Source organism: Hemicordylus capensis, chromosome 2 (genome assembly GCF_027244095.1).
Source record: "Hemicordylus capensis ecotype Gifberg chromosome 2, rHemCap1.1.pri, whole genome shotgun sequence".
NCBI classification, from domain to species: Eukaryota; Metazoa; Chordata; class Lepidosauria; order Squamata; family Cordylidae; genus Hemicordylus; species Hemicordylus capensis.
The window spans coordinates 190,509,568-190,533,892 of record NC_069658.1 but is presented as its reverse complement, the minus strand read 5'-3'; the positions used below and the strand labels follow the sequence as shown (position 1 = coordinate 190,533,892).

The 24,325-nt window shown below is 45.9% G+C and overlaps 2 protein-coding genes across 5 annotated transcripts in view; one reads left to right on the top strand and one right to left on the bottom strand.

Moving 5' to 3' along the window:
• Positions 1 to 16,434, top strand: part of LOC128344668 (phospholipase A and acyltransferase 3-like) — a 45,787-nt gene extending 29,353 nt beyond the window's left edge. The window contains exons 1-5 of one of the 4 annotated variants that reach the window (XM_053295324.1): positions 7,260 to 7,292; positions 7,648 to 7,798; positions 8,496 to 8,595; positions 12,882 to 13,100; positions 16,208 to 16,434. In XM_053295324.1, coding sequence (XP_053151299.1) covers positions 7,781 to 7,798; positions 8,496 to 8,595; positions 12,882 to 13,100; positions 16,208 to 16,401 — 531 coding nt within the window. In that variant the 5' untranslated portion in view covers positions 7,260 to 7,292; positions 7,648 to 7,780 and the 3' untranslated portion in view covers positions 16,402 to 16,434. Of the gene's footprint in view, positions 1 to 7,259; positions 7,293 to 7,439; positions 7,799 to 8,495; positions 8,596 to 12,881; positions 13,151 to 16,207 lie in introns of those variants that run through there. The other 3 variants (XM_053295322.1, XM_053295325.1, XM_053295323.1) reach the window with 3 other exon arrangements.
• The window catches only part of GMIP (GEM interacting protein), a 124,354-nt gene extending 101,079 nt beyond the window's left edge, over positions 1 to 23,275 (bottom strand). The window contains exon 1 of the mRNA XM_053293184.1: positions 23,026 to 23,275. Within this exon, the coding sequence (XP_053149159.1) occupies positions 23,026 to 23,275 (250 nt within the window). The remainder of the gene's footprint in view (positions 1 to 23,025) is intronic.
• Between the last annotated feature and the right edge of the window lie 1,050 nt (positions 23,276 to 24,325).

The following is a 24,325-nucleotide window of genomic DNA, read 5'->3' as shown; positions in this document are numbered from 1 at the left end:
CCTGGACTTAGTGGTACCTTTCCTCCTTTTGGGTATACAATCTAACTGGGCTTCTAGTATTGTGGTTTTGAGTAAACGCCATGCACTCTGGAGCGAAGTGACTCTCCTGATTTTCCCCCTCAGCTTTCTTTTCACCATACTCCTCATTTTGGAGAAGTTTCCTCTTTTGAAATTTAAAATGTCTGTGTTTGACATCCTTGGTGATTCTCTCCCCACATGTATGCTGAATTTGATGGCACTGTGGTCACTGTTCCCTAAAGGGTCGGTGACACTGACATCACGCACCAGGTCCTGGGTGTCACTCAGAATTAGGTCCAAGGTCGCCTTCTCTCTGGTCGGTTCCATGACCAACTGTTCTAAGGCACAGTCATTTAGCGTATCTAGAAATTTGACCTCTTTGTCCTGACTTGAATGTGAATTTACCCAGTCTATGTGTGGGTAGTTGAAATCACCCATAATTACAGCCCTGCCTCTCCTTGATGCCTCCCTGATTTCCTCCTGCAACTCCTAGTCACTGTCGGCATTCTGATCCGGAGGGCGATAGCATGTCCCCAGTAGCATGATTCCTTTCCGGCCCTGTATAGTCACCCACAGGGTTTCTGTGGAGGACTCCAGTCCACCTAGGTTTTCTAGCTTGTTAGATTCTATCCCTTCTTTAACATACAGTGCTACTGTACCTCCAAGGGGCCCCTCCCTGTTCTTTCTATAGAGTTTATACCCAGGGATAACAGTGTCCCACCGGTTCTCACTGTTCCACCATGTTTCTATTATGCCCACTATGTCTATTTCTGCATTAGCAACCAAGCACTCCAGCTCACCCATCTTGGCTCGGAGGCTTCTGGCATTGGCATACAAGCACCTATACACTGAATCTTTCCCCTGATGTATGCTATTCCTTTGACTCTTTGACCTGCTGGCACAGCCTCCCGCCTGCTCTTTATGCAGTTCTGCTCCGTCCCCATCTGTTTTATTTGAATTCTTTGCAGCCTCACACTTTAAAGGATGGCTTTTGCCAAACGGGATACTGCCCAGCTCCCATCGGCTGTTCCCCAGGTGTCATTTTAAAAGCTGCTCTGCAACCTTTTTTATTTTAAGCGCCAGCAGTCTGGTTCCATCTTGGTTCAAGTGCAGCCCGTCCCTTTTGTACAGGCCTTGCTTGCCCCAAAATGTGTCCCAGTGCCTAACAAATCTAAAGCCCTCCTCCCGGCACCAACGTCTCATCCATGCATTGAAACCCCTCAGCTCTGCCTGTCTCACTGTACTTGCGCGTGGAACAGGTAGCATTTCTGAGAATGCTACCTTGGGGGTCCTGGACTTCAAAATGCTACCTATCAGCCTAAATTTGGCTTCCAGGACCTCCCGACTGCATTTCCCCACATTGTTGGTGCCGACGTGCACCACGACAGCTGTCTCCTCCCCAGCACTGCCTAGGAGCCTGTCTAGACGCTGCGTAATGTCCGCAACCTTCGCACCAGGCAGGCAAGTCACCGTGCAGTCAACATGCGGGTCACAAACCCATCTCTCTATCCCCCTAATGATCGAATCACCAACTACAAGGAGGCACCCACCCCCCAGAGGAGTATCCCCTGTGCGAGAGGATATGGGCTCATCATCCACGGAAGGGGTCCCTTCTAAAGGAGCATTTCCCTCTTCCTCAGACCGATGTCCTCCTCGCCCAAGACCTTCATTCTCCCTGACAGCAGAGGAGCTACCAGCCCTGGAGTGGGATGCCTCTATCACATCCCTGAAGGTCTCATCCACATCCCTCTCTGTCTCCCTGAGCTTCTCCAGATCTGCCACCTTGGTCTCAAGGGAACAGATTTGTTCCCTGAGAGCCAGGAGCTCCTTGCACCGAGCACACACCCATGACTTCTGCCCATGGGGCAAATAGTCGTACATGTGGCACTCTGTGCAATACACTGGGAAGTGCCCCTTCCCCTGCTGACCTTCTATCTTCATACTGTTTTAGTTGGCTCTTTACAGTATTTAGGGAGCTTATTGTCCGTTTATTAGATAGTTTATTAGGATAGGTCTCAGCAGTAATGGTCAGCTATTTAACTGTCCAAACAGCCTTTCCCAAGAATATGAGGGATACGAGGGAGGGATATGTACTTACGTTCTCTTCTCCACCAGGCTCCTTGTGATCCTTGTGATCGCGGGGGCTTGTTCCAGGCTCCCCCGCACACTTCCCGACAAACTCCTGCAAAACTCCTATGTCCTGTCCGCTATGCTCTGTTCGCTATGCTCTCAGGCCTACACCTCATATGTAGAGTTGCCTTCCAACTGTCACACAGGATGGGAGTCAAAGGAAGGAATGTGGGGCCCCTCCCAGCGCTAGCTGACTCCACCCCCACTACTAAGTATTGATGTATTGTCAGACAAAAAGACTCTGTCAATGGCCAATTAAAAGGCAATGAGTTAATGTATAGCACTACTCCCTTTGTGATTAACTGCTGTTTTGTGACTAATGAGCCACAACACCTGTTGTAACCATATGATATAAAAAGACTTTGTCGACACCACAGGGATTATACGAGTTGGTATTTGGTAGGATCTTTTGAATCCAAAAGCCACCTTTTAGTGCAGGGACACTACTGAAAAATACAAATGTAAGTAAATGTGCTTTGATTTCTGTTATTGCCTGGGTTGACATATACCAATGACAAATATTGTATGTTAACAAAAAAACTTTTTAAATATTTAGCTTCTCTTCTCCTGACGAAGCCCTGCCACTGCGGGGGGAAACAGGTTTACAGCCTAGGACACCTGTCGGGAATATGAACAGGAATGCACATTGAAAGAACATGAATAGAAATGCATACTGAAGAAATAAATACAATTCAACATGTATTAATACAAAAGGATTGAAAATAAGAGCAAATATATCCAGCACTGCTTTTCATCTCTCATGGGACATTCCCTTGGATATCATTTTTGGATTATATGCTCCAATTTATTTTCTGGGCTCCAGTTTTTCTACTATTCATCCCGGAATTATGACTCCTATTGACTAGTGCTTTGGATTGATGTATGCACCCTTGCTCATATAGGGACTGTAGTGGATTCTTCCATTGTTTGACCCATTCGTTGTTATTGTCTGTTTAGACTATGTATATAATACGTATTTAAATTAGATTCACCACACGGTTTTTGGCTTCATAGCCTCTGTTTCTTGTTGGCTTTTCCGTGTCCTCCTCGTTCTTTGCATTACAAACAAAGGCATGACAAGGTAGCAGGGATAATACATTGGAACATCTGCAAAAAATACAAGCTACCTATAGCCAAAAATTGGTGGTACCATAAAATTGAAAAAGTTGTAGAATACAAAGATGCAAAAATATTATGGGACTTCCGACTACAAACAGACAAACATCTGCCACACAATACACCAGATATAACTGTAGTCGAGAAGAAAGAAAAAATTATTTTATCGACATAGCAATACCAAGGAATAGCAGTATAGAAGAAAAAGAAATAGAAAAAATCACCAAATACAAAGATCTACAAATTGAAATTGAAAGGCTGTGGCAGAAAAAGACCAAAATAATCCCAGTGGTAATTGACGCCCTGGGTGCAGTTCCAAAAGACCTTGAAGAACACCTCAACACCATAGGGGCCACAGAAATCACCATCAGCCAATTACAAAAAGCAGCTTTACTGGGAACAGCCTATATTCTGCAACGATATCTATAATAACAGCAACAACACTGACAATAAAATTCAGCCATCCTAGGTCCTTGGGAAGGACTCGATGTCTGGATAAAACAAACCAGTCAATAACACCTGTCTGACTGTGTTAATAATAATAATAAATAATTATAATACTCTAAAAAGATATAACTGCAAAAGTAAAAATTAATAACAATATCAAAATGGATGGTCCTACTATCTATACACAACAGTTTGCCTTAAATCTCTCTTCAAAGAAAAACCAAATCTCGGATGAGGTACTAAACCCGGCAATATATTATATTAAGTAAATGGTTCCCATGTTTGAAAGAAAAAGTTTTCAGATTTATTCATAGTATATGCAGTAATTTTAGCCAGAAGATGCATTTCCCAAAGTTTGAGTTGCAAATCATCTAAAGTCAGAATCAGATTTGTTTTCCAACAGGAAGCATAAAGGATTCTTTCCGCTGTTATCACATATAAAGAAAGTTCAGTGTGTTTTGCAGGAATATGCGGTTTAGTAAAATTTAACATAAGCATTTCAGGAAGAAAAGGAAAATTTATTTGCAGGATTTGCTTCATCTTCAAATGTATTGTTTTCCAAAAATTTTGGGCTTTTTAAGGTATTGCTCTAGTAATGGGGGAGGGGTGTGTGTGTGTGTGTGTGTGTGTGATTTTGATAATTAAGAGATTGCAGGGAAAGGGTTTATTGCCTCCTCTCCTGCACCACTGCTATCAAGTGTGCAGCCTCCCCCTGCCCATACCCAATAATGCATTTCCATGAAAAATAAAAACAATAACACCCGGTTCAGTGCAGGATTGCACTACACTACAAGGTTGCTGTACCTGGCTCTCAGTTGCACCACCACCATCCAGTCAGGAAGAGCATATACCAGCGTTCAGTTTGAAGGTCTATCACAGCCACAAGCCCATTAAAATGAAGTACTGCGAGCATCTTTTTACACTTCGACAGGAAACTGGATCTAAGTCAGCCTTCCTTCTTGATGACTAAAATTTTCCTGATTTAAACCAGCCCCCCTGACTTAACTGTAGCTCTGCAACTTTACAAAAAAGATGGAGCAACTTGGCAGCTATTTAAAATGTGTTTTAAGCAGCAGTACTTACAGCAAGGTCCGTCTTCAGAAGCCACCTGCTTCTGCAACTCTGCTGTTCTTCTCACAAACTTCTTTGACTGGGTAGAGAGAAGTCCTGTGACTTCTCGGAAAGTGAAAGTGTACAGGAATTGTTGACGTGGAAACCCCTGTAACTGCATTCCTGGTCTCTGTATTTCAGTGTTGATTACTTGTTAGTGTGTGTGTTTGTGTGTGTGTGTGTGTGTGTGTGTGTGTGTGTGTGTGTATATATATATAGGAAATTCTCTGTGGTGAGAGAATCCCTTTCTCATTATAGCAGAGTGCACAGAGGCACAACACAGCGGTAGTTTAGTTAGGCATGCGTGTGTGCTGAGAGTAAAGTAACTTGGAGCCAATTCATAAATTAGATTCACCACATGCCTTTGTTTGTAGTCAGTTTGTGAGATCTTTTTACAACAGCTGATTAGGTGGTCCACAGTTTCATCTGCTTCTTTACAAAGGCGGCACTTGCTCTTTGTTGTGGATTTTTCCACTTTTGCTCTTATTGCATTTGTTCTTAGTGCCTATTCTTGTGCAGCCAGTATTAAACCCTCTGTTTCTTTCTTCAAGTTGCCATTCTTAAGCCACTAAGAGGTCTTGGTGATGTTTGATTTTCCACTTATATTGTGCAAATATTGACCATGCAGTGGCTTATTTTTCCATTTTTCTGCTTGGTTACAGACTTGTTCTTTCTTGTAGGCCTGCTTTGTTTCATTGGTGTTGAATAGTTTCTTGTTATTGACCATTTTAAGTGCATTTTCTTCACTGTCCTTGATATATTCTTCAAGACCTTTTTTCTCCTCCTCTACTGTTTGATGGACTTGCAGCATTCCTCTTCCACCTGAGCTGTGAGGGAGGTATAGCCTATCTACATCACTGCAGGGGTGCAGAGCATGATTGATGGTCATGATTTTCCTGGACTTACGATTTAGCGTCTCTAGCTCTGCCTGGGTCCAATCTATTATTCCTGCAGTGTATCTGATAACAGGTATAGCCCAGGAGTTTATGGCCTGTATGGTGTTCCTGCCATTGAGTTTGGACTTGAGGATTTTTCTAACCTGATGTATTCACTTCCAATTTTTCTTTTAACTTCAGTGTGTGCAATGTTATCAGCCTGGAGAATGCCCAAGTATTTGTAATGTTCTTTCTCTTCCAGGTTCTTGCTGTTGCTTCCATTGGGTAGTTCTATTCCTTCTGTTTTTCTTATTTTTCCTCTGTTCATTATTAATGCAGCACACTTGTCTAGTCCAAACTCCATTGCTATATCGCTACTGAATATACGGACAGTGTTTAGCAGTGATTCAATTTCTGACTGGGACTTTCCATACAACTTCAGATCGTCCATGTACAGCAGATGGTTTATTTTACTTGATGTTTTAGATGTTTGATATCCGAGGCCTGTTTTGTTTAGTATTTGTGAAAGTGGAGTCATGGCGATTACAACAACAGAGGGGATAGCGAGTCCCCTTGGAAAATGCCTCTTCTAATGCTAACCTGTCCAAGTGTTAGAAGAGGTATTTTCCGAGGGGACTCACTATCCCCTCTGTTTATTATTATTATTATTATTTACATTTTATATCCCGCTCTTCCTCCAAGGAGCTCAGAGCAGTGTACTACATATTTAAGTTTCTCCTCACAACAACCCTGTTAAGTAGGTTAGGTTGAGAGAGAAGTGACTGGCCCAGAGTCACCCAGCTAGTATCATGGGTGAATGGGATTTGAATTCGGGTCTTCCTGGTCCTAGTCCAGCACTCTAACCACTACTAGGGGAGAGATGGGAGAGAGATGTTGGATGAAGGAATTCAGGCTGATATATACAGATTGTAATGAGAATTATTGTATTTGCTTTGCTTGGTTATTATTTTCCCCCTTTGGTTTTTATTTTATTTTATGTCTCTTGTTTGTATTTCTGATAAAACAATAAAAAATATTTTAAACAACAACAACACTAGACCAAAACCACCCTGCTTGGATTTTGGTTTCCATTTTGTCAGCAAAAATGCCACATAGACCAGAGCCTGTGCCTTGAGGATCAGCTTTTTGCAGTTTGAATGCAGAAAAGGGACCAGCAGCCATGCAAGCAAAGTTGCTGAGTAGCAGCCTTTGTCTGTAAGCTTTCAGCAAAGAAGAGCTCACCACTACACAAGGCAGACTGTTCCACTGTTGAGCTCCTGCAGCTAGGAAATTCTTCCTAATGTCTAGCCGGAATCTGCTTTCTTGTTACTCAAACCGGCGGGTTCTAATCCTATCCTCAGGAGCAACAGAGAACAAAACTGCTCCTTTTTAATGGGATGGCTCTTCTGTGTCAAGGAGGAACGGAGCAATGCGAAGTCTATTGGTGCATCCAGACAGAGACCCTGCTAGAGAGTGCCAACCTGGGGGCTCTTGCCCATCCGTCATCCAACTCATACAGTGGGCCTTTGAGGAGGTGGCATTACATCATGAGCCCTGGTTGCACATCCAAAGAAGGACCAACCATGGGTTATAGAGGTGTTTATAATAAGAGATTTAATATGATTGGTGGCATAATGGGTATGGAAAGCATTTGGCTGGTATTTTAAATGTCTGGTAAATACAGTGGATCTTGCCGTAACTATCTCGGTTTAAAAAATGGGGCGGGGGGACAATGACTAGAGATTGGCTTTGTTTTTTTTTGTTTTTTTAATGAAAGCTGAAAAGCCAGAGAGAGGGCCTGGAAGATAAGATGATTCTTGAGGAGAATAGGCCTCCATCGCTCCCCTCCAGTGCCTACAGCTCTGGTGAACTTCCTTGTGTGTCTGTAATAAGGGTTCAGACTAATTTTCTCCACAGTATGCATGAACTCTGTCCTTTCTATCTCACCTAGGAGACTGACTCCCTCCGGAGTCTTGGTGTTGACACAGACCTTATTGAATGCAAAACTTAAACTTAAACGGCCGCTCTGGAACAACAGGAAGAGAGCAGATTCCGGAGGACGACAAAACAACTGAGTCTAAGTCATGGGTCTGGAAGGAAAGGTAATGACAAGTGTCCTCTAGAAATTTAATTCTTGATGAGTGTCTGGATTCTAAACATTGTTTTCATCATGTCCATGGGTAGGTAAGGGGCTTGCAGGCAGTCTAAGTGAGCCACAAGTAGGTATGTAGCTGGAACCAGGCCAAGATGCAAGGAAGCAAGTGCTTACCAGAGGAACCATTCTTAACGGACCTCGAGGCAAATTTCCGTGTTCTAGTAGCCATGCTCTGTGATTTCTGGAGGCCCCCCAAATCCTGCAGCCTAGGCATGACAGGAGTTTCTTACCAGGTGGGTGGCAACAAGGCAATGGCTAGCAGACAAAGGCTGCAGCATTTGGGGGCCCCCTGGGACAGCAGGGTTTACTGGAGCACTGGCTTTTGCCTCACTGGCACCTCTTCTTACACAAGACAAGTTGCCCAGACTAGGGAGCAGTACTGAGGTCTTTATAAGGCCTGGTGGGCAGGGATTGGCCCTTGAGGAACAGACTGCACACTGGGTAGAGCTGCAGCCCAGGAGGTCGTGCCTTTGAGGCACCCAGTTCGATTTGCCAGGTTTATAGCGGAAACACAATACTGGTGATAATGGGAAGAAGTTGCCAGAGCTTGACCGTTGGGAGCCCTGGTTCAAGAAACATCCTCCCAGATATCCCGAAGGGCTGAATTAGCACAACACCTAAATTGCCTCATTCCATATTTGCAGAACCCCAAACCAGGAGACCTGATTGAGATTTTCCGGGGCCTGTACAAGCACTGGGCTATCTATATAGGTGGCGGATTTGTGGTGCATGTGACTTCAGCAGGTAAGAGTTTCTCTCCTAGGAAGAGTGAAGGAAGGAGGACTTTATGAGAGGGACAAAATGTCCAAGATCCTTTTTGGACACCCCAAAGGTAGATTTTATAGTAGCCCCGGATCTATAGTACTGCTTTACTAGTGATGCTTCACTGCATCAGTGGGGCTATATTTCCCCACATAATAAATACATGAAGAAAGCCTCAGTGCTGTGATTTAGACTTTAAGAGTAGGGTCCCAAATATCCCCTCCCTCCACATTCATGTTCTTGGCCCTAGCACCATACAAATTCAATGAGGCCATCCTTTCTGCAATGAGATTACAGTCATCCATCACTAACCGCTAGGGTTCTGTTCTGGCAAAACCTTGCCATTGGCAAGTTCGCAGTTGGTGAGGCATTAAAGTCTATGGGAAACAGGGTTAGGGGAACCACGACCACAAAAAGACCTAAAAATAAAGGAAAAAATACAAAATAAATTGCTAAAAAACCCACACAAAAAAATCCTGTAATATCGCCAAGAGTCACCAAGAAGAATGAGCAGATCAAACCTCTGGAAATGTTTTGACACCCCGCACCCAATCACTCAAAGGCATTTTAAATTGGCAAGGAACAGCAAGAGGAATGAGCAGATCGAATCCAAACCTCCCAAAATCGCGGAACCACCCCCATCACTAAAAAATCCTCGCCAACTGCAGATACTTGGGTCACAGTTGGCAAGACCTGTCACAATTTCTATTCACATATATGCAAAACTGCAGCTGGTAAAACCGTGGTTGGCAAGGGATGCCTGTATTTCTATGCCTCAGGGCATATAAGGAGGAGGAAGTTAAAAGTCCAAAAGAGGGCTGACATATGGATCACCAGCTACGGGAGTGATGCATAAAATCTGAGGCAAATGAAAAAGACCTCATGTTGCTGTATGAGGAGGAGGAACAGTAGCTCAATTCCGTTGCTGTCCAATGAACAGCCACAGTCACATGATTCTGATTCTCTCTTCCACAACCACTAATATTATTTAGTGACTGAACATGCTCTGCTGAGTTAGATTGCAGACAGAGAGCAAAGAGGCTGTGAGCTGCCACTCAGCCTGATCTGCTACCTTCCCTAAGGGGTTTCTGGCGTGACTACCCCACCATAATTATGCTACTGGGTATATAGGAACATAGGAAGCTGCCATATACTGAGTCAGACCATTAGCCTATCTAGTTCAGCATTGTCTTCACAGACTGGCAGCAGCTTCTCCAAGGTTGAAGGCAGGAATCTCTCTCAGTCCAATCTGGAAGGAAACTTGGAACCTTCTGCATTCAGGTGCTCTTCCCAAAGCGACTCCATCCCCTAAGGGGAATATCTTACAGTGCTCACACTCCTAGTCTCCCATTCGTATGCAACCAGGGTGGACCCTGCTTAGCTAAGGGGTCAAGTCATGCTTGCTACCTGTCATGCCCTCGAGCTCCGACAGTGAGGAGGAAGGGGAAGCTGTCAACTTTCCAGCTGATTCAGGAGTGTCTGAGGGGCAGAGCCCGGCTGTCAGCGTTCATGAAACGGCTGTGGTAGAGCCAACTAATGATTTAGAGCAGGCACGGCAACCTGAGTCAGCGGAAGGCGTGGGTGACCAATGCGAAAAAGAGCTATGTGATGAAACACCACTGACTCCACAACAGCACAGGCTCACGAGACGTAGAACGCAATTAGAGGCTGTTAGGAGGAGCAAACGCCTTTTGCTGAGGGCTGACAAGCCTTGAATTCTTACCAGCTGGGAGCTCTCGGCTTGCTCTATAAATCACATCTCCAGCCTCCTACTCATTGCTGAGAATCAACGTACATCAACATTCCTTGTCGACAGCGTTCAGCCAAGCCATATCTGATTTCAGCAGCTCCGCTTGCTTCGTGAACTTCCCTAGCAGCTGGCCAGACCTTGACACTACCACAGGACCAGCTCTCCTCTCCTCTCTGCTTTGTGGTCGGGCAAAGGAGAGCCCATTTACAGCTTTGTTTCCAAAGGTATCTTGAGATATTCCGACCTTGCAGGGAGGGAGTGTACAGTCACCAATAGGGCCTTTTGAAAGAAATAAAAATCTGGCAGATGTCATGTGGAGGATCCCGAGTTCTCTTCTTACAGTCCTCTGCATACCTGTGGTCAGGTTGCTGCAACTATGGCTCTCGGTCATGAGTTGAGGCAGTTGGTACAGTTGGATCCATGTACAGTGCTTAAGTCCCACCCAACCCATGGGGCAGAAGGTGGGGCTGGTAGACATGTACTGCACATGTTGATTGGAAACAAGGAGGAGCATGAGGAGAGGGCTTTCCTCTTCTCATCTCAGTGATGGGGTCATTTTGACCAGACCTCTCAGATGGGTGCCAGGCAGAGGCGTAACTAGGGAAAACGGTGCCCAGGGCAAACACTGAAATTGCGCCGCCCCCCCCCCCCGCCGCCCCCCCAGCATACATCTGACTGACACACACGTGTTTTTTCCTCACAACAACCCTGTGAAGTTGGCTTGTATCTCAAACAACAGAATTATGATGCAATGATGATACACACCACATTATACTTTGGTTTTTCCTCACAAGCAACAACCCTGTGGAGTTGGCCTGTATCTCAAACAACAGAATTATGATGCAATGATGATACACACTACATTATACTTTGTTTTTTCCTCACAAGCAACAACCCTGTGAAGTTGGCTTGTATCTCAAACAACAGAACTGTGATGCAATGATTGCTGATACACACCACATTATACTTAGGTTTTTCCTCACAAGCAAGAGACAATCTCCAAAGGTCCTGGCATATAACCCCCTCCCCCATTTTTCTTGCCAAACTTTGTGTCTTTAGCAGGATACCACAGGCACTTGTTAAAGCTAACACTGCAGGTTTTTCTGAGATGGAGCTGTTATAGGAGCACTTCAGCGTAAACTGAGATCACAAGGCAAGCTTTCACAGTGCAAAAATGAGCATGCCAGCAAGCAGAACTCATGGTAAAACTCTCTTGAAACACCTTGTAACAATGCACAGGCAGCTATGTTACACTGCTTGAGTCAACTCACACTGCTGTACTACCCAGGCTGTGGGAATTGACTCTCAGTTCCATATACATGCATGCATTTAAGATTGAGTGCCAAAGAATCTTTATGATTGTTTTTCTTTCTTTTGGGGCGGAGAGAGGAGCGTATAATGCAAACATTAACACCTGTTAGGCACCTGAGACCATAGTTGGGCAGCTAAATAAAAGCCTGATTCTTTAATATGTCCCCCCCCCCCACATGTGGCTTCTGTAGTTTTTGCAACTCATTCAATTTCTCACCCTGACACTTGGTCTGCTGCTTCCATCCGCCCACCGCCGAATCCTTTCTTCCGTGCGGGTGTCTGTGTGTGTCCTCATCATCCTGCCTGCGCCTGCTGCAGTACAGCCCCAGCCCCAGCAACCACGCTTTCCTCCGCGACGGCGACTGCGCCACCACGTGCAGGCGAACAGAGGAGGACGGACGCACGGCACGCCAGCCGAGTTGCGCGTGCGTGTGTCACTGACTAGAGACCCTCTGGCTGGCAAGCCACTAGAGGGCCTCTTTCTGGCTGTTCCAGACTAAGCGAGCGACGGAGCAAGCGAGCCTCAGCCAAGGGTAGGTGCAGTGAGCAGCATGAAAGGCGCCCGCCGCAGTGCCTGCCGACGCCAAGCCAGGCCACTGACTGGCCGCCAGCAAAGCAATGGGGGGGCGGCATGGAAGGGACCGCTCGTGGGGGAGGGGGCGCCGACATGCTACCTTGACTGCTGCAGTGCTGCTGCACTGAGCAGGATAAATTTGTATTAACAATTTTTTAAAAAAATTTTTTGGTCATGGCGGCGCCCCCCACGTGACCCGAAAAGATGGCGCCCGGGGCACGTGCCCCCCCCGCCCCCCTATAGCTACGCCTCTGGTGCCAGGGACATTCTTGCAGCCACAGCTTGCATAGTCTTGGCTTTTGCATTTAAGGGGTTTTCTTGGTGGGGTGGGATTGGATTTTACCAGAGATGGACCCTCACTCCCTCTAGCGCTAGAAAGATGAAGGGAGGGAGCTCAGGTTGAAGCTTTTCCAGGGAGCCGCTTGGAAATCTCCCTGGGGAGACCAGCTGTTGCAGAGCGGAGACTTAAGGCTGAATCCTGACTGAGGGGCTCTGTGACTGAGCCCTGTGGAGAGGGGGCTACTTTGGCATCAACAGGCAAGATGGAACAGACGCAGTCATTTCTCTTCATTTATTGAGGCAATGCAGGACAGCCAGGCCTAACCGTTATGCTCTGTGTTTTCTCTTCTTCAGATGGGATCGCAGGAGTTTGCTCTTCTTGTTCTCCATCTGTCCCTGCCCAAAAAGCTGTGGTGAAGAAAGAACTTCTTAAGGATGTGGTGGGGCCAAACAGGGCTTGGGTCAACAATGTGAATGACACAAAATCCAACCCCAGAGCTGTGGAAGAAATCCTCCGTGATGCAAAGAACTATTTAGGGAGGGAGATCAGCTACAACTTAATTATGAGCAACTGTGAGCATTTTGCTAAATATCTTCGTTATGGCATCCCCGAAAGTGAACAGGTACATAGCTATAGACCTTCTTCATGGGTGCCTGCAGTGACAGTCTGTACAAGGATACTGACTGCAACTGGGTCTAGATTCCTGGTCCCAAATGAGAGGATGATTTCTTAGGGCAGGCTCTGGACTAGGTTTCTCATGACTAAGCACCACTGAAATAAATTAATTTCCAGGCAACTTAGTCCGGATTCTAGAGTTCATGGAGTTGGAGAGTTTTTGGAGGAACCCTCCCACAGGTGCTGATAGATTATTAATAGTTTATTCAATATTGCCTGATGCATTTCAGGGGTAAGATGCCCTTCTTCAGAGGGGATAATGCCTCACATCAACAGGAATATCTGTGTCTTTCCCTCAAAAGGCAACTCGTCAAAATAAAAACTCTTCTTCTAAAAAAGAGAGCCTAAAGATGCCCCAAATTGTAATTTACTTCTGCTTCACAACACTTAGATTAGGGGTGAGTTCATATGAGGGAGATATTTACAGTAGGGATGTACATGGAACCAGGTGGGGGTGGCTCAAGGGGGTGTCACTTTAAGGGCAGGGGAGGGTGCACTTACCCCTCCCCCCACTGGCGCTTGGTGTCCATAAAAGCCTTCGGGGTGGCAGTGAACCGCCCTGCTGCCCCTTCTCCCTCTTAGGCTGGAAGTACCGGGCGCATGTGTGCATGTCGTGCACACATGCACACGCGACGTGTGCTTGGTACTTCCAGCCACTTCCAGCCAAAGAGGGGGAAGGGGTGTCAAGGAGGTACACTGCTGCCCCAAAGGCTTTTACGGACACCGAGCGCCGGTGGAGGGAAAGTGGGGGGAGGGGTAAGTGCACCCTCCCCTGCCCTTAAAGTGACACCCCCTGGCTTCGAACTTCAAACCCTCCCCCTGTTTTTGAATCTGTTCATAGGCCAATAAAAGGGCCTCCGAACAGATTCGTGCACATCCCTAATTTACAGCGCTTTCAGTTTGGTGCTGTTTATGTGATCAGTGGCATTATTTGGCTTTTTTTCATTATGATTGGCCCTTAATGCATAACGTTAGTGTCTTAATGTTGCACTTTGCTGAGGTGTTGGAAATGGTTTGTGTGGTATACTTTGGCATTTTTGTAGAGCCGCATGGAGAGACCGCATGGATAAAGCGAGAGGTTGAGGAGGGTTTACCTGGCTGAAAATGACTTTGGGGAGTGTCAGCTCTGCCTTCCACCACTCTCAATTCCTAACTGGGCACACTTGTTTCCTGGGAAATTTTGTTGTTGTTGCAGAAACCCTGAGAACTTTGCATGAGAACCACCCTAAGAACCCATCTGTGAGAGTATGAAAGTTGTTTGGATTAATTGCTGCGCTCAGTGACTATAGATGGGTTTGATTGATCTTCCATGCAGATATCCCTGTGCAAGTACACCAGTGGTTTCATTGTTTAACTACTCTTACACTTAAGAAATTCCTCCTAACACTCACTCACAATCTGCCCATGTTACTTTAGACTTGGATCTATAATGAATCTGTCCCTCCTCCTGTGTGACAGCCCTTCAGATATTTGAAGGCAGCTTTCATATCTCCCCTTCGTCCTCTTTCCTCCAGGCTAAATATACCCAGCATCTTCAACATGTCCTCAAAGGTTTTAGTATTCAGTCCCCTCGCCATCTTTCTTGGCCTTTTAACCCATCCCAGTTTAAATATCAACAACCTTCTTACTGTTGGATGTTAAGGACTTTGCGCTGTCTCTTGTCTCAAAGACAGTGGAGGACAGACTAGTGAGTCAGAGGGCTAGAGGGTCAAGACATTGGTCATCCCTTCTCTACTGCTCTGACACTATCCCTTTGGAATGTAGATTGCTACTCTTAGGGACTAACTTCCTTCCTCCCTTCTCTTCCTGCTCCCTTCTACCTTGCAACATGCAAGCAAGCTCTTCTCCCTGCACCATGTGTGCAGAGAAGATGCAGAATCCATCTGCATCCAGCTAGCTAGCTAGATTAGAGATCCTAACTCCTCACTTTCCTATCTAGAATGGAGTTCTCTAATAAATGCCTTATATATTGATTTGAAACTATGAATTGGCTCCAAGTTACTTCACTCTCAGCATACACGCATGCCTAACTAAATCCGCTGTGTTGTGCCTCTGTGCACTCTGCTATAATTGAAAAAAGGTTTCTCTACCAGAGAGAATCCCCAACACTTACAATGTAGTGCCCAGAATTGGATACAGGATTCCAAGTGATCTATTCTGATCAGAGCAGAATAGAATGGGACTATTACTTCTCATGACTTGGAAACTGTGGTTTCCACTTTACATGCCAAATGTGTGTTTTTCTAACCCTCACAGCTAACATGGGGGACTGGGACTGGGAACAGTATGGAGAAAGTTGAGCAGAAAAAAATAGATATCATGAAATTAAAAATAATTTGCCCGTTACATAGTTGAGGGGTGCAGAGGGGAAGCTTGAGGAGCAACTCCTCACTTAAATTGGGGTGGGGTGTTGTTGGAGTTTGAGGTTGGTGGGGTATCTTTTGCTGGTAAGGCCTGAGTTCCAGCCTCACCAACAATCCTACAGGGGGGAGTAGCAAGACACTTTTTGGGTGTGAGAAAATGTGTTTGGGGGGGCAGAAAAACACTTTAACACTTGGGGAGAGGAAAAGCACTTTGGGGAGGTGAAAACGTAACACTTTGGAGGGCGGAGTTCAGTAAAATGAGGTGGGAGCTCCTCAAATGCTTGGAGGGAAAATCATATCCCTGCAAGAGAAAATCAAAATATCTGAAGAGATAAATTAGAAGAATCAAAAGTCCAAATTCCAGATGTCAAAATTCATGACAGACTTGAACTGAGATGCAAAATTGCAGGTCTCTTTGACAAAGACAACATTCCAACTTCAGTCACAGAATTCAGGCTTCTGGACCAAAAGGTTTGGAAAAGGTTGAGTTTATCACCTTTTGAGTCTGACAATTTCAAGTCTGAGTGACATCCCCCCTCAAATATTCACTTAAGCAAAGTGAATATTTCAATTCTGTTGTGAGATATGAAAGAGCAGTAACCACTGCCTATAAACACGACCAAACCTCTTTGCATTTGCAGGTCACAGACGGCCTTTCCATTGGCCTGATCCTGGGTGCTGTAGTTTCAGTTTTGATGGCCTTGGTTCGTCAATGATAAACTCCACCCACAATAGCCTTTCAGCACAGGTTTCCGTGACCCAGTCTGAAATGTGGAACAGCCATAAGAATTCAAAGGAATCTGTATTTCTATTCTCTATTCCTTTTTTGTTTTAAGTGATTAAATTGTTGAATAAATGAAGAAAAATGTCAAATAAATCTATCAAGACTTGGGTGTTCCTTCTGCATGTGTTTAATTTGCTTGATACTGGAAACTTCAGGCAACTCAGAGAGAACCTCTCTGCAGCCTTCCCTGTTCTTTGTCTGGCCAGCTTCTGCTTTCCTGCCCGTTTCTACTTCTCTTGCTCTCTACCATCCATTGGGCGTCAGGGGTGGAGGTGGGGGCTAATGAAGAGGTAGCTAGTTCCAGCCTCAACAATAGCCTGCCTCGACAATTACTTTCTCCCTCTCTCCTGTCCCTGCCCCCACCATGTCTTCCCCCAACAGACCTGTGTGCTTTGTCTGCTCCATTTTGGGACAGGAGCAAAGTGTAACACAGAAGCCTGTTGGGAGAAGGTGAGTTGGGGAGAAGAGAGAGAAAGCTAGGGAAACGGTGGCCACAAAAACTGCCTCTCCCTGCTTGATGCTCCTCCTCTCTCTGCTGTCTCCCCCAGACTCCTACTTTAAAAACTCCAATCCCTTATCTTCTGGGCAGTGGGAAGATAAGGATGGGTCATGTGGGCAGGGAGGTGGGGCTGGCCCCACCCACTGGCATTGGAGGGCCATACATACTGAGGAGAGAGACAGAGGGCAGTGAGGAACTAGGGAGAGGTGGTGATGGTGGCGGCAGCAGGCCAGGTGAGGTGCTGGCCTCAAAGGCGGGGGCTGCAATGGGATGCCTGAACTTTCCACTCCAGGGCGCAGGCACCACCTGAGGCCATCGGCCTTTTTTACCTGTGCATCTGTGGGCTTGTGCAGCCCTCATGGATATTTATGCAAACAGAAAGGTCTTTTGCAGCGAGGGGAGAGACATGAAAATCACTCCTCCCTCCTCTCCATACCTGCCTTCACTTCAAGAGAAACCTTCACTGCAAGGATGTTTGAAGGCTATTTGCAATCATGCCTCCCTTCCTCCGCCCACCTACTGCTGTGCAGAATGTGGGCCAGTGTCTCCTGATTCTCTTGACTTCATTGTTGATCACTTAATAAATCACTTCCTGAAAATTCTACTTATGTCGTTTCCTGACCTCGTGTTGAATTGTTCCCTTTCCTCCTGCCAGATCACCCCCCACCCCCCCGTTTATTGACTTGGCCAAAATCCTATGCACATTTTCCTGGTAGTAAGTCCCATTGAAATCAGCTGAATTTACTTCTGAGTAAATATGCATTTCTTCCACTGTTGTGACCACAATTTCCTCATTAAAAAACCAAACAAATAAATTGCTGGTTTTTTTAATTCCAGAGGGCAGAATAAGTGTTGTAGCTGAAATACTGTATTGGGGGGGGGCACAACAGAGGAGCGGAGCAGGAGGAGGATCATTGTGCTGCAGCCTGAGGGGGAATGTATGGAGGCTGCTGCTGCTGCTGCTATACTCGTCTTTGCTCTTCCTTGATGTTTTGGCCATATACTATAAAGGGAAAATCGCTAAAACTCTTGTAAGTTATTTGTGTCTTGTCAGAACAGGCTGCCAATTTCTTCCATGGTAGAGCCTTGTGAGACCACTGTATCACCCCCATTTCAGGCAGATAGGTGTAAGGGTTTCTGTCCACACACAATTTTTAGGTTTGATTCTTTGCCATTTAAATTGCTATAATCCGAGTAGTCAGATGATCCGAATACTCCTTTACTGTGCTTTAGAATGGCCCCTGGCTCTCTGAAACACTGAAGAAGGAGAAGCAACAATCATTTGGACACGCATAAAGGTGGGGGGGCTTCTTTCCCTAAAGGCTGAACTAAAAGAGAGAGAGCTGACACCATAAGAACAAAATTGTGCAAGAACACCAGTGACTGACATGTCCCACAACACAGGCAGTGTTACACTGTGGATTTAGAGCCTCTGCAGGCTCTAAATCACCCAATGATGTTGCTGTGCAAGAGGCAGTACTGGTACTGCTGATTTGTACAACCGCATCATGCACTTCTTCCACCGGGAATAATGGAAGTAGCATGCAATGCACAATCACACAAGAATCAGCAGTAAGTACTGCCCTCTAGTGCAGCAGCACTGCTGGGTGATTTGGAGCCCTGCAGGAGTGCAGGCAGGTCTGCACTATCCGAGCAATGCTGTGGGACATGTCAGCCAATAAAAAACAAAAAAGGGTGCTGAAAGTTCATAATATTGGTTGAAGTGGCCTTGGTTAAAATATGTGGAACAGAACAAAAATATGCTTAAGTGAGGAGGCATTCAGGGAGTACCCCTGGGAGACAACCTTCTAATATATTACCACCTATTCAGATAACCACTCCTCCACAGGTTGTGCTATGGTCTTTTTCCTCCTCACACAAAATTTTCCTCTTTTGGTAATCAAGTTAGAATAAAGGTAGTATGAATTTATTTATTTCAAATAATAATAATAATAGTAATAATAGTAATAATAATAATAAATAATATATCCTGCCCCTCCAGAACAACAGTGCTTGTGACTGCTCACAACAGTAAAAGTAATATAAAATAAAACAGAGCATAGGATAAAATCAATTAAAACAAATCCAATTAAAGATAAAAACCCAATCAAAAACCCACCAGTTACAGTAAAAGGCTCCAAAAAGCCTCTCTAAACAGGTGGTTTTTAAGGTTTAAAAACAAACAATCAAAAAACTCTGAGGCAGCATGGTGAAGTTCTTCTGGGAGGGCATTTCATAGCTGAGAGGTCATAACTGAAAAAGGCCTTGTCTTTTGACCCCACCAAATTATTTATTTATTAGTTAAACTTTTCTTATATACCGCCTCCTCCAAAGACTCTAGGTGGTGAACAACAATACCAATAACAATTAATAATAAAATAATAATTAAAAGGCAAACCCTGGCAAAACAGTTGGGTCTTGAGAAGGGCCTTGAAAGCAGCCAGAGAGAGGGCTGAATGAATCTGGGGGGAAGAGTGTTCCAAAGAAGAGGGGCGCCCATAGAGAGGGCCCTCCTATGGGCCCAGGCACCATGCACTACACCAGGGCCTGGGACACTAAGGAGGGCCAGCTGAGAAGACCTCACAGGTCAGGATACAACTCGCCGAGGGAGGTGATCCTGGAGATATACAAGTGCTAAGCTCATAAGGGTTTTATAGGTGAGAACCAGCACTTTGAACTGGACCCGGAAGCAAACAGGCAACCATTGCAGCGACCGTAAAAGAGGTGTAATGCTATCAAATCTATGGCCACCCATGAGGAGGCGGGCCACTACATTCTGGACTAGTTGAAGCTTCCGAATCATTTTCAAAGGCAACCCTAGGTAGAACGCATTACAGTAATCCAAACAAGGGGTAACAAAGGCATGAGTTACTGTTGCCAGGGCCTGCTGGTCAAGAAAAGGCTGTAACTGGTGAACCAGTCGAAGCTGGGCAAAGGCACCTCTGGCCACGGCCTCCACCTACTGTTAAAGCAGGAGCAGCGAGTCCAGAAGGACCCCCAGATCACGAATCATCTCTCTCAAGAGAAGCAGCACAACCCTGTCAAGAGATAAACTCACACGCGGCAATTGGCCAGATTGCAGACTGAACAAGAGCAACTTGGTCTTGCAGGAACTGAGCCTGAGCTTGTTTTGGCCCATCCAGGTCCTGACAGTCTCTAAGCATTGAGCCAGCACATGAACGGCAGCACCTGTTTGGCTAGGGATAGAGATAAAAAGCTGAGTATCATCAGCATATTGATGAAAACCTACCCCAAACCGATGGATGACCAAGCCCAGAGGCTTCATGTGGATGTTAAAGAGAATGGGAGCAAGCACCGAGCTCTGTGGAACCCCACAAGAAAGGGGCCAGGGTGCCGAACACTCACCACCAATCGACACCGACTGGAATAGCCCAGTGAGATAGGAGCGGAACCACTGAAGAACAGTGCCCCCAAGGCCCAGCCCACTTAAGCGCTCCAGAAAGATAGCATGGTCAATGATATTGAAGGTTGCTGAGAGATCAAGATGAACCAAGAGAGGTGCGCTTCCCACATCAAGGTTACTATAGAGATCATCTCACTGGGTGACCAATGCTGTTTCAGTGCTGTGCTGCAGCCTAAAACCTGACTGGCAAGGATCCAGGAAATCTGTTTCTTCCAGGATTTCACCAATTGAATTTCAGTCCATAGTGGGGCCATGAGCAGGGCTCGAGATGATGAGCAAAGGGCAGAGTCATGTGGGTGAATGCAAACTAACAGATACCCCAGCCCCAAGCTGTGTATGTAGGGCCTTAAAAGTCAAAACTAGCACTTTGAATCTGGCCCAGAAACAAACTGCCAGCCAGTGAAGCTTCCACAGCGTGGGTTTGATGCTTGAGAAGCGACTAGCACCCATGAGCATCCGTGCAGCAGCATTCTGAACCAGCTGAAGCTTCCAAGCCATCTTAAAGGGCAGCCCCACGTAGAGGGCATTGCAGTAATCCAATCTGGATGTTACCAGTGCATGAGTGACTGAGGTCAGGTCCAACTTCTCCAAGTAAGGTCACATCTGGCGTGCCAGTAGTAGTTCATAAAAGGCACTCCTGCACACTGCCACCCCACCTGTGCCTCCAGGGACAGCATTGGGTCCAGAAGTTTGAAAAAGACACTGATGTTTCAGCGACTGTCATGCAGATTGTGCAATCTATAGTATTAATTCTCCTGGGTATGCCTTAGAATGTGAGTCCCGGTGCCCAGCTGATTGGCTGGGCGGTGGAGGCACCTGATTGGCTGAGGCGCACCCAGGAGGATTGGCTAGCCAGGCGGCCGCGGAGGCGAGAAAGCGGCGTGCCCCGCCACGGAGGTGGCACTCGGCCCGGCCGCAGAGGCGCGGCGGCAGCACTCGGCCCAGCAGCCTGGGCCCGGCACTTGGCCGGCCGGAGACTGGGGCAGAAGGTGTGGGGGAGAGGTAGCCGGCCCCAAAGAGTGCACAGATGCTCTGTGCGGGGATTGGCTATTTAAGTTAAAAGATGTGAAGAACATCGACTGAATCTCCCACACAATGGCCTATAAGAACCACTGGCTTAGACGTACTGCAGTGTAGCACTGGCATTGCAGAACTACCCGAGCTTCTGTGGGGTTTTAATGCAGCAGTGATGCTTCTGTGGGGCTTTAACACGTGGCAGTGGTGCTGCACAAGAGAGCAATACTGGAACTAATGACCTCTTGTGCAATCATATATTGCACCCTACTTCCATTATTCCCAATGGAAGTAGCACATGATGTGAGATTGCACATGAGGTCAGTAGTTCGGGTCCTGCCCTCTTGTGCGGTGTCACTGCCTCATGTTAGAGCCCCACAGCAGCATGGGTGGTACTGCAATGCTTGCATATTGCTATGGGACATGTAAGTCACTGGCTGATATCTAGACTAAGTTGCTCATGAGTAGTGCCATGAATTTCAAAGGAACTCCTCAGGAGTAAGAGTCTGGATGTCAGCCAGTGTTCATGTTGGAATAAACCACCACCTGGAAAGATGCTTGTTCTGCTTTAGATGATCATTTGAAAAACTGCCAGTCTCCCTCTGGAGATTTGCTAACAGTATGGCTGAGCATCTTCTGTAAGTGTTTTGAGGTCTTCTCATTTGAGTTGGATTTAGTGCTGCCAACTGTAAATCTGGCAAATCATGGCAGTCCAGCCAACCAGAAGGAACTTATTGCAACTGAAGCATAGTCATAGGTGACTGGTTATATCACTTTACATGTCTGCATTATTTAATATGAAATTCAAAAACGAACCACTAAGTCTTCATAGGTGCTGTAGCAACACACTATATTCCATTCCAATTTCCATTTTCAGAGTGGGGACACAGAATGGGGCCTTTACAAAAACATGAGCAAACTTTGTTCATGATACATTTCCTACTTTTTATGGATAGGCAGAGTACCTGATATAGGAACCGTGCACTTCTATGAACGGGTGACAACATACAAAGGACTGGGATGTCAGTTGTCCACCATCTAACGCAGAGTTAAGTGTGCATAAGCCCACCGATTTAATGTCTTATGTGTGGGTTTGTGGCTGTCACATTTTTAGGTGTTTAACCAGACTTTATTTTGTCTTAGTGGGATAATATTCGAGTCTGTTTAATGTAAGTTTACTGGTCCCGATCCTTCTGAAAGTGGAGTGGGCCATCCATTTAAATAAACAATGGAATCATTTAATATATTATAAATATGCAGGTCATTTATAAATCCAGCAACTTTTCTCAGTTCTGACCCATGGGTAGGAACACAAATAGTTATTGTGCTTCACTTTTAAGAAGATGATTGTATTTATTTATTTATTTATTAGTTGCATGTATATCCTACCCTCCCTCCAAAGAACTCTGGGTAGTGTTTATGGGTTATTCCCCTTTTGTCCTCACAACAATCCTCTGAGTTGGGTTGAGCTCTGAGAGAGAGAGAGAGAGAGAGAGAGAGAGAGAGAGAGAGAGAGAGAGAGAGAGAGAGAGAGAGATGAGTGGCCTAAGGTTAGCCAGTGAACTTTATGACTGAGTGGGGATTTGAACTGGGTTAAAGTCCCTTGTGGCCTTGGGCAAGCCTCTGCCTCTTAGCTTAACCCACCTCACAGGGTTGTTGTGAGGCAACAATGCCTTTCTCAGCTCCTGGAGGAAGTGTGAGATGAGAAATGAGTAAATTAAAGACACCCAGTACTTACTGTCTTGCTGGAAGAGTTCCCGGAAACTGTGGAACCTCTCATCAATGTTTCTTAGATGGCCGGCGACTTGAAGTAGCTGGTTAGGGCAGTGTTTAACACATCCCACACCTTCCCCATAGGCAGATTTCTGCACAGAAGCCCAAACAGCACTCAAGAACCCCGAATCAGAGGCTACAACCCCGTTGCCCAGGGTTGGCTGCCTGCCATTGCAAAGGCAGTTGGAGTCAGTGTGGCCTCTGGCCTTGCTCATGTTTATCCTTCAGCCCCTGGCCACGGGTGAGATATTAACCACCCCTCTTCTATGCTAGAAAATTCCCTGCCACTTGCCTTTCTTGGACATTCTCTAGGCATCAGCAGTTGATGTAAGACACACACCTAATTATTTTCCAAATAGCCATGTCTTAGCATGGTTTTCCTTGGTGTGTTGTCCTGAAGAAATATCACTGCTTTCCAAGAGTCTAACAACTCTCCTGATGAATCAGACTCCATCAAAGTTGGTTGGGGAGCCTTCAGCCTTCTTGACTGGGAGGATGTCCCATTGGCATATTTCAGAATAGGCGTCATGAATCAGACCCCAGGACAGATGGATGAATGAATGAGATGTCTCCTAAAGAAATGTCCAGCCTAGCAGTTCTATGAAGCAGAAATCCAGTACCAGGAAAGGCTCCACATTTTCCAGAGACAGAGATACACCTCTCTTGGCAACACAGAAAACTGAATATTCTTTCCCCGTCTATAAGAATCCCTTAAAGGAGCTAAGGTGTGCCCTTGATTGAGAAATCAGGTCTTGGGAGAGAAGTCTCAGCTGTTGATCATGGAGATCCGTCCTCACCTCCCTCTTTGTGAAAATGTTTTCTGGGGGATCTGAACGTGTTCCGTTGAAGTCTGTCCGTCCCTTTGTCCAAGTTCCTTCTGAGGACACTAGACGCGGAAGTGTCAGTACATGTTGCTTGTCTGTGGGAAATGGATGAGCCATTCAGGTTACAGACACAGTGTTTCAGGCAGTGCGGATTTTCCACATTCCTTTTGCAGGAGTGATGAAATTGGAGGCTTCCCTTCCCACAGCATCTCTACCCAATATAGGAGTAAACCAATGCTCTTACTTCACTCTCTCTAATTAACTGTTTCCTACCTGAAAACCTCCATAAAGTTTTCAGAGATTCAGAACCAAAGCACACAGATGGAACAAGAGGTTTCCCCAATGGGGCAATGGATCACTCAGAATAGGGTTGCCCATTTATTTTTAATGCCTTGCCCCTGTGCCTTTAATAGCAGCCCAACACACAGATGTTTAGCAGGT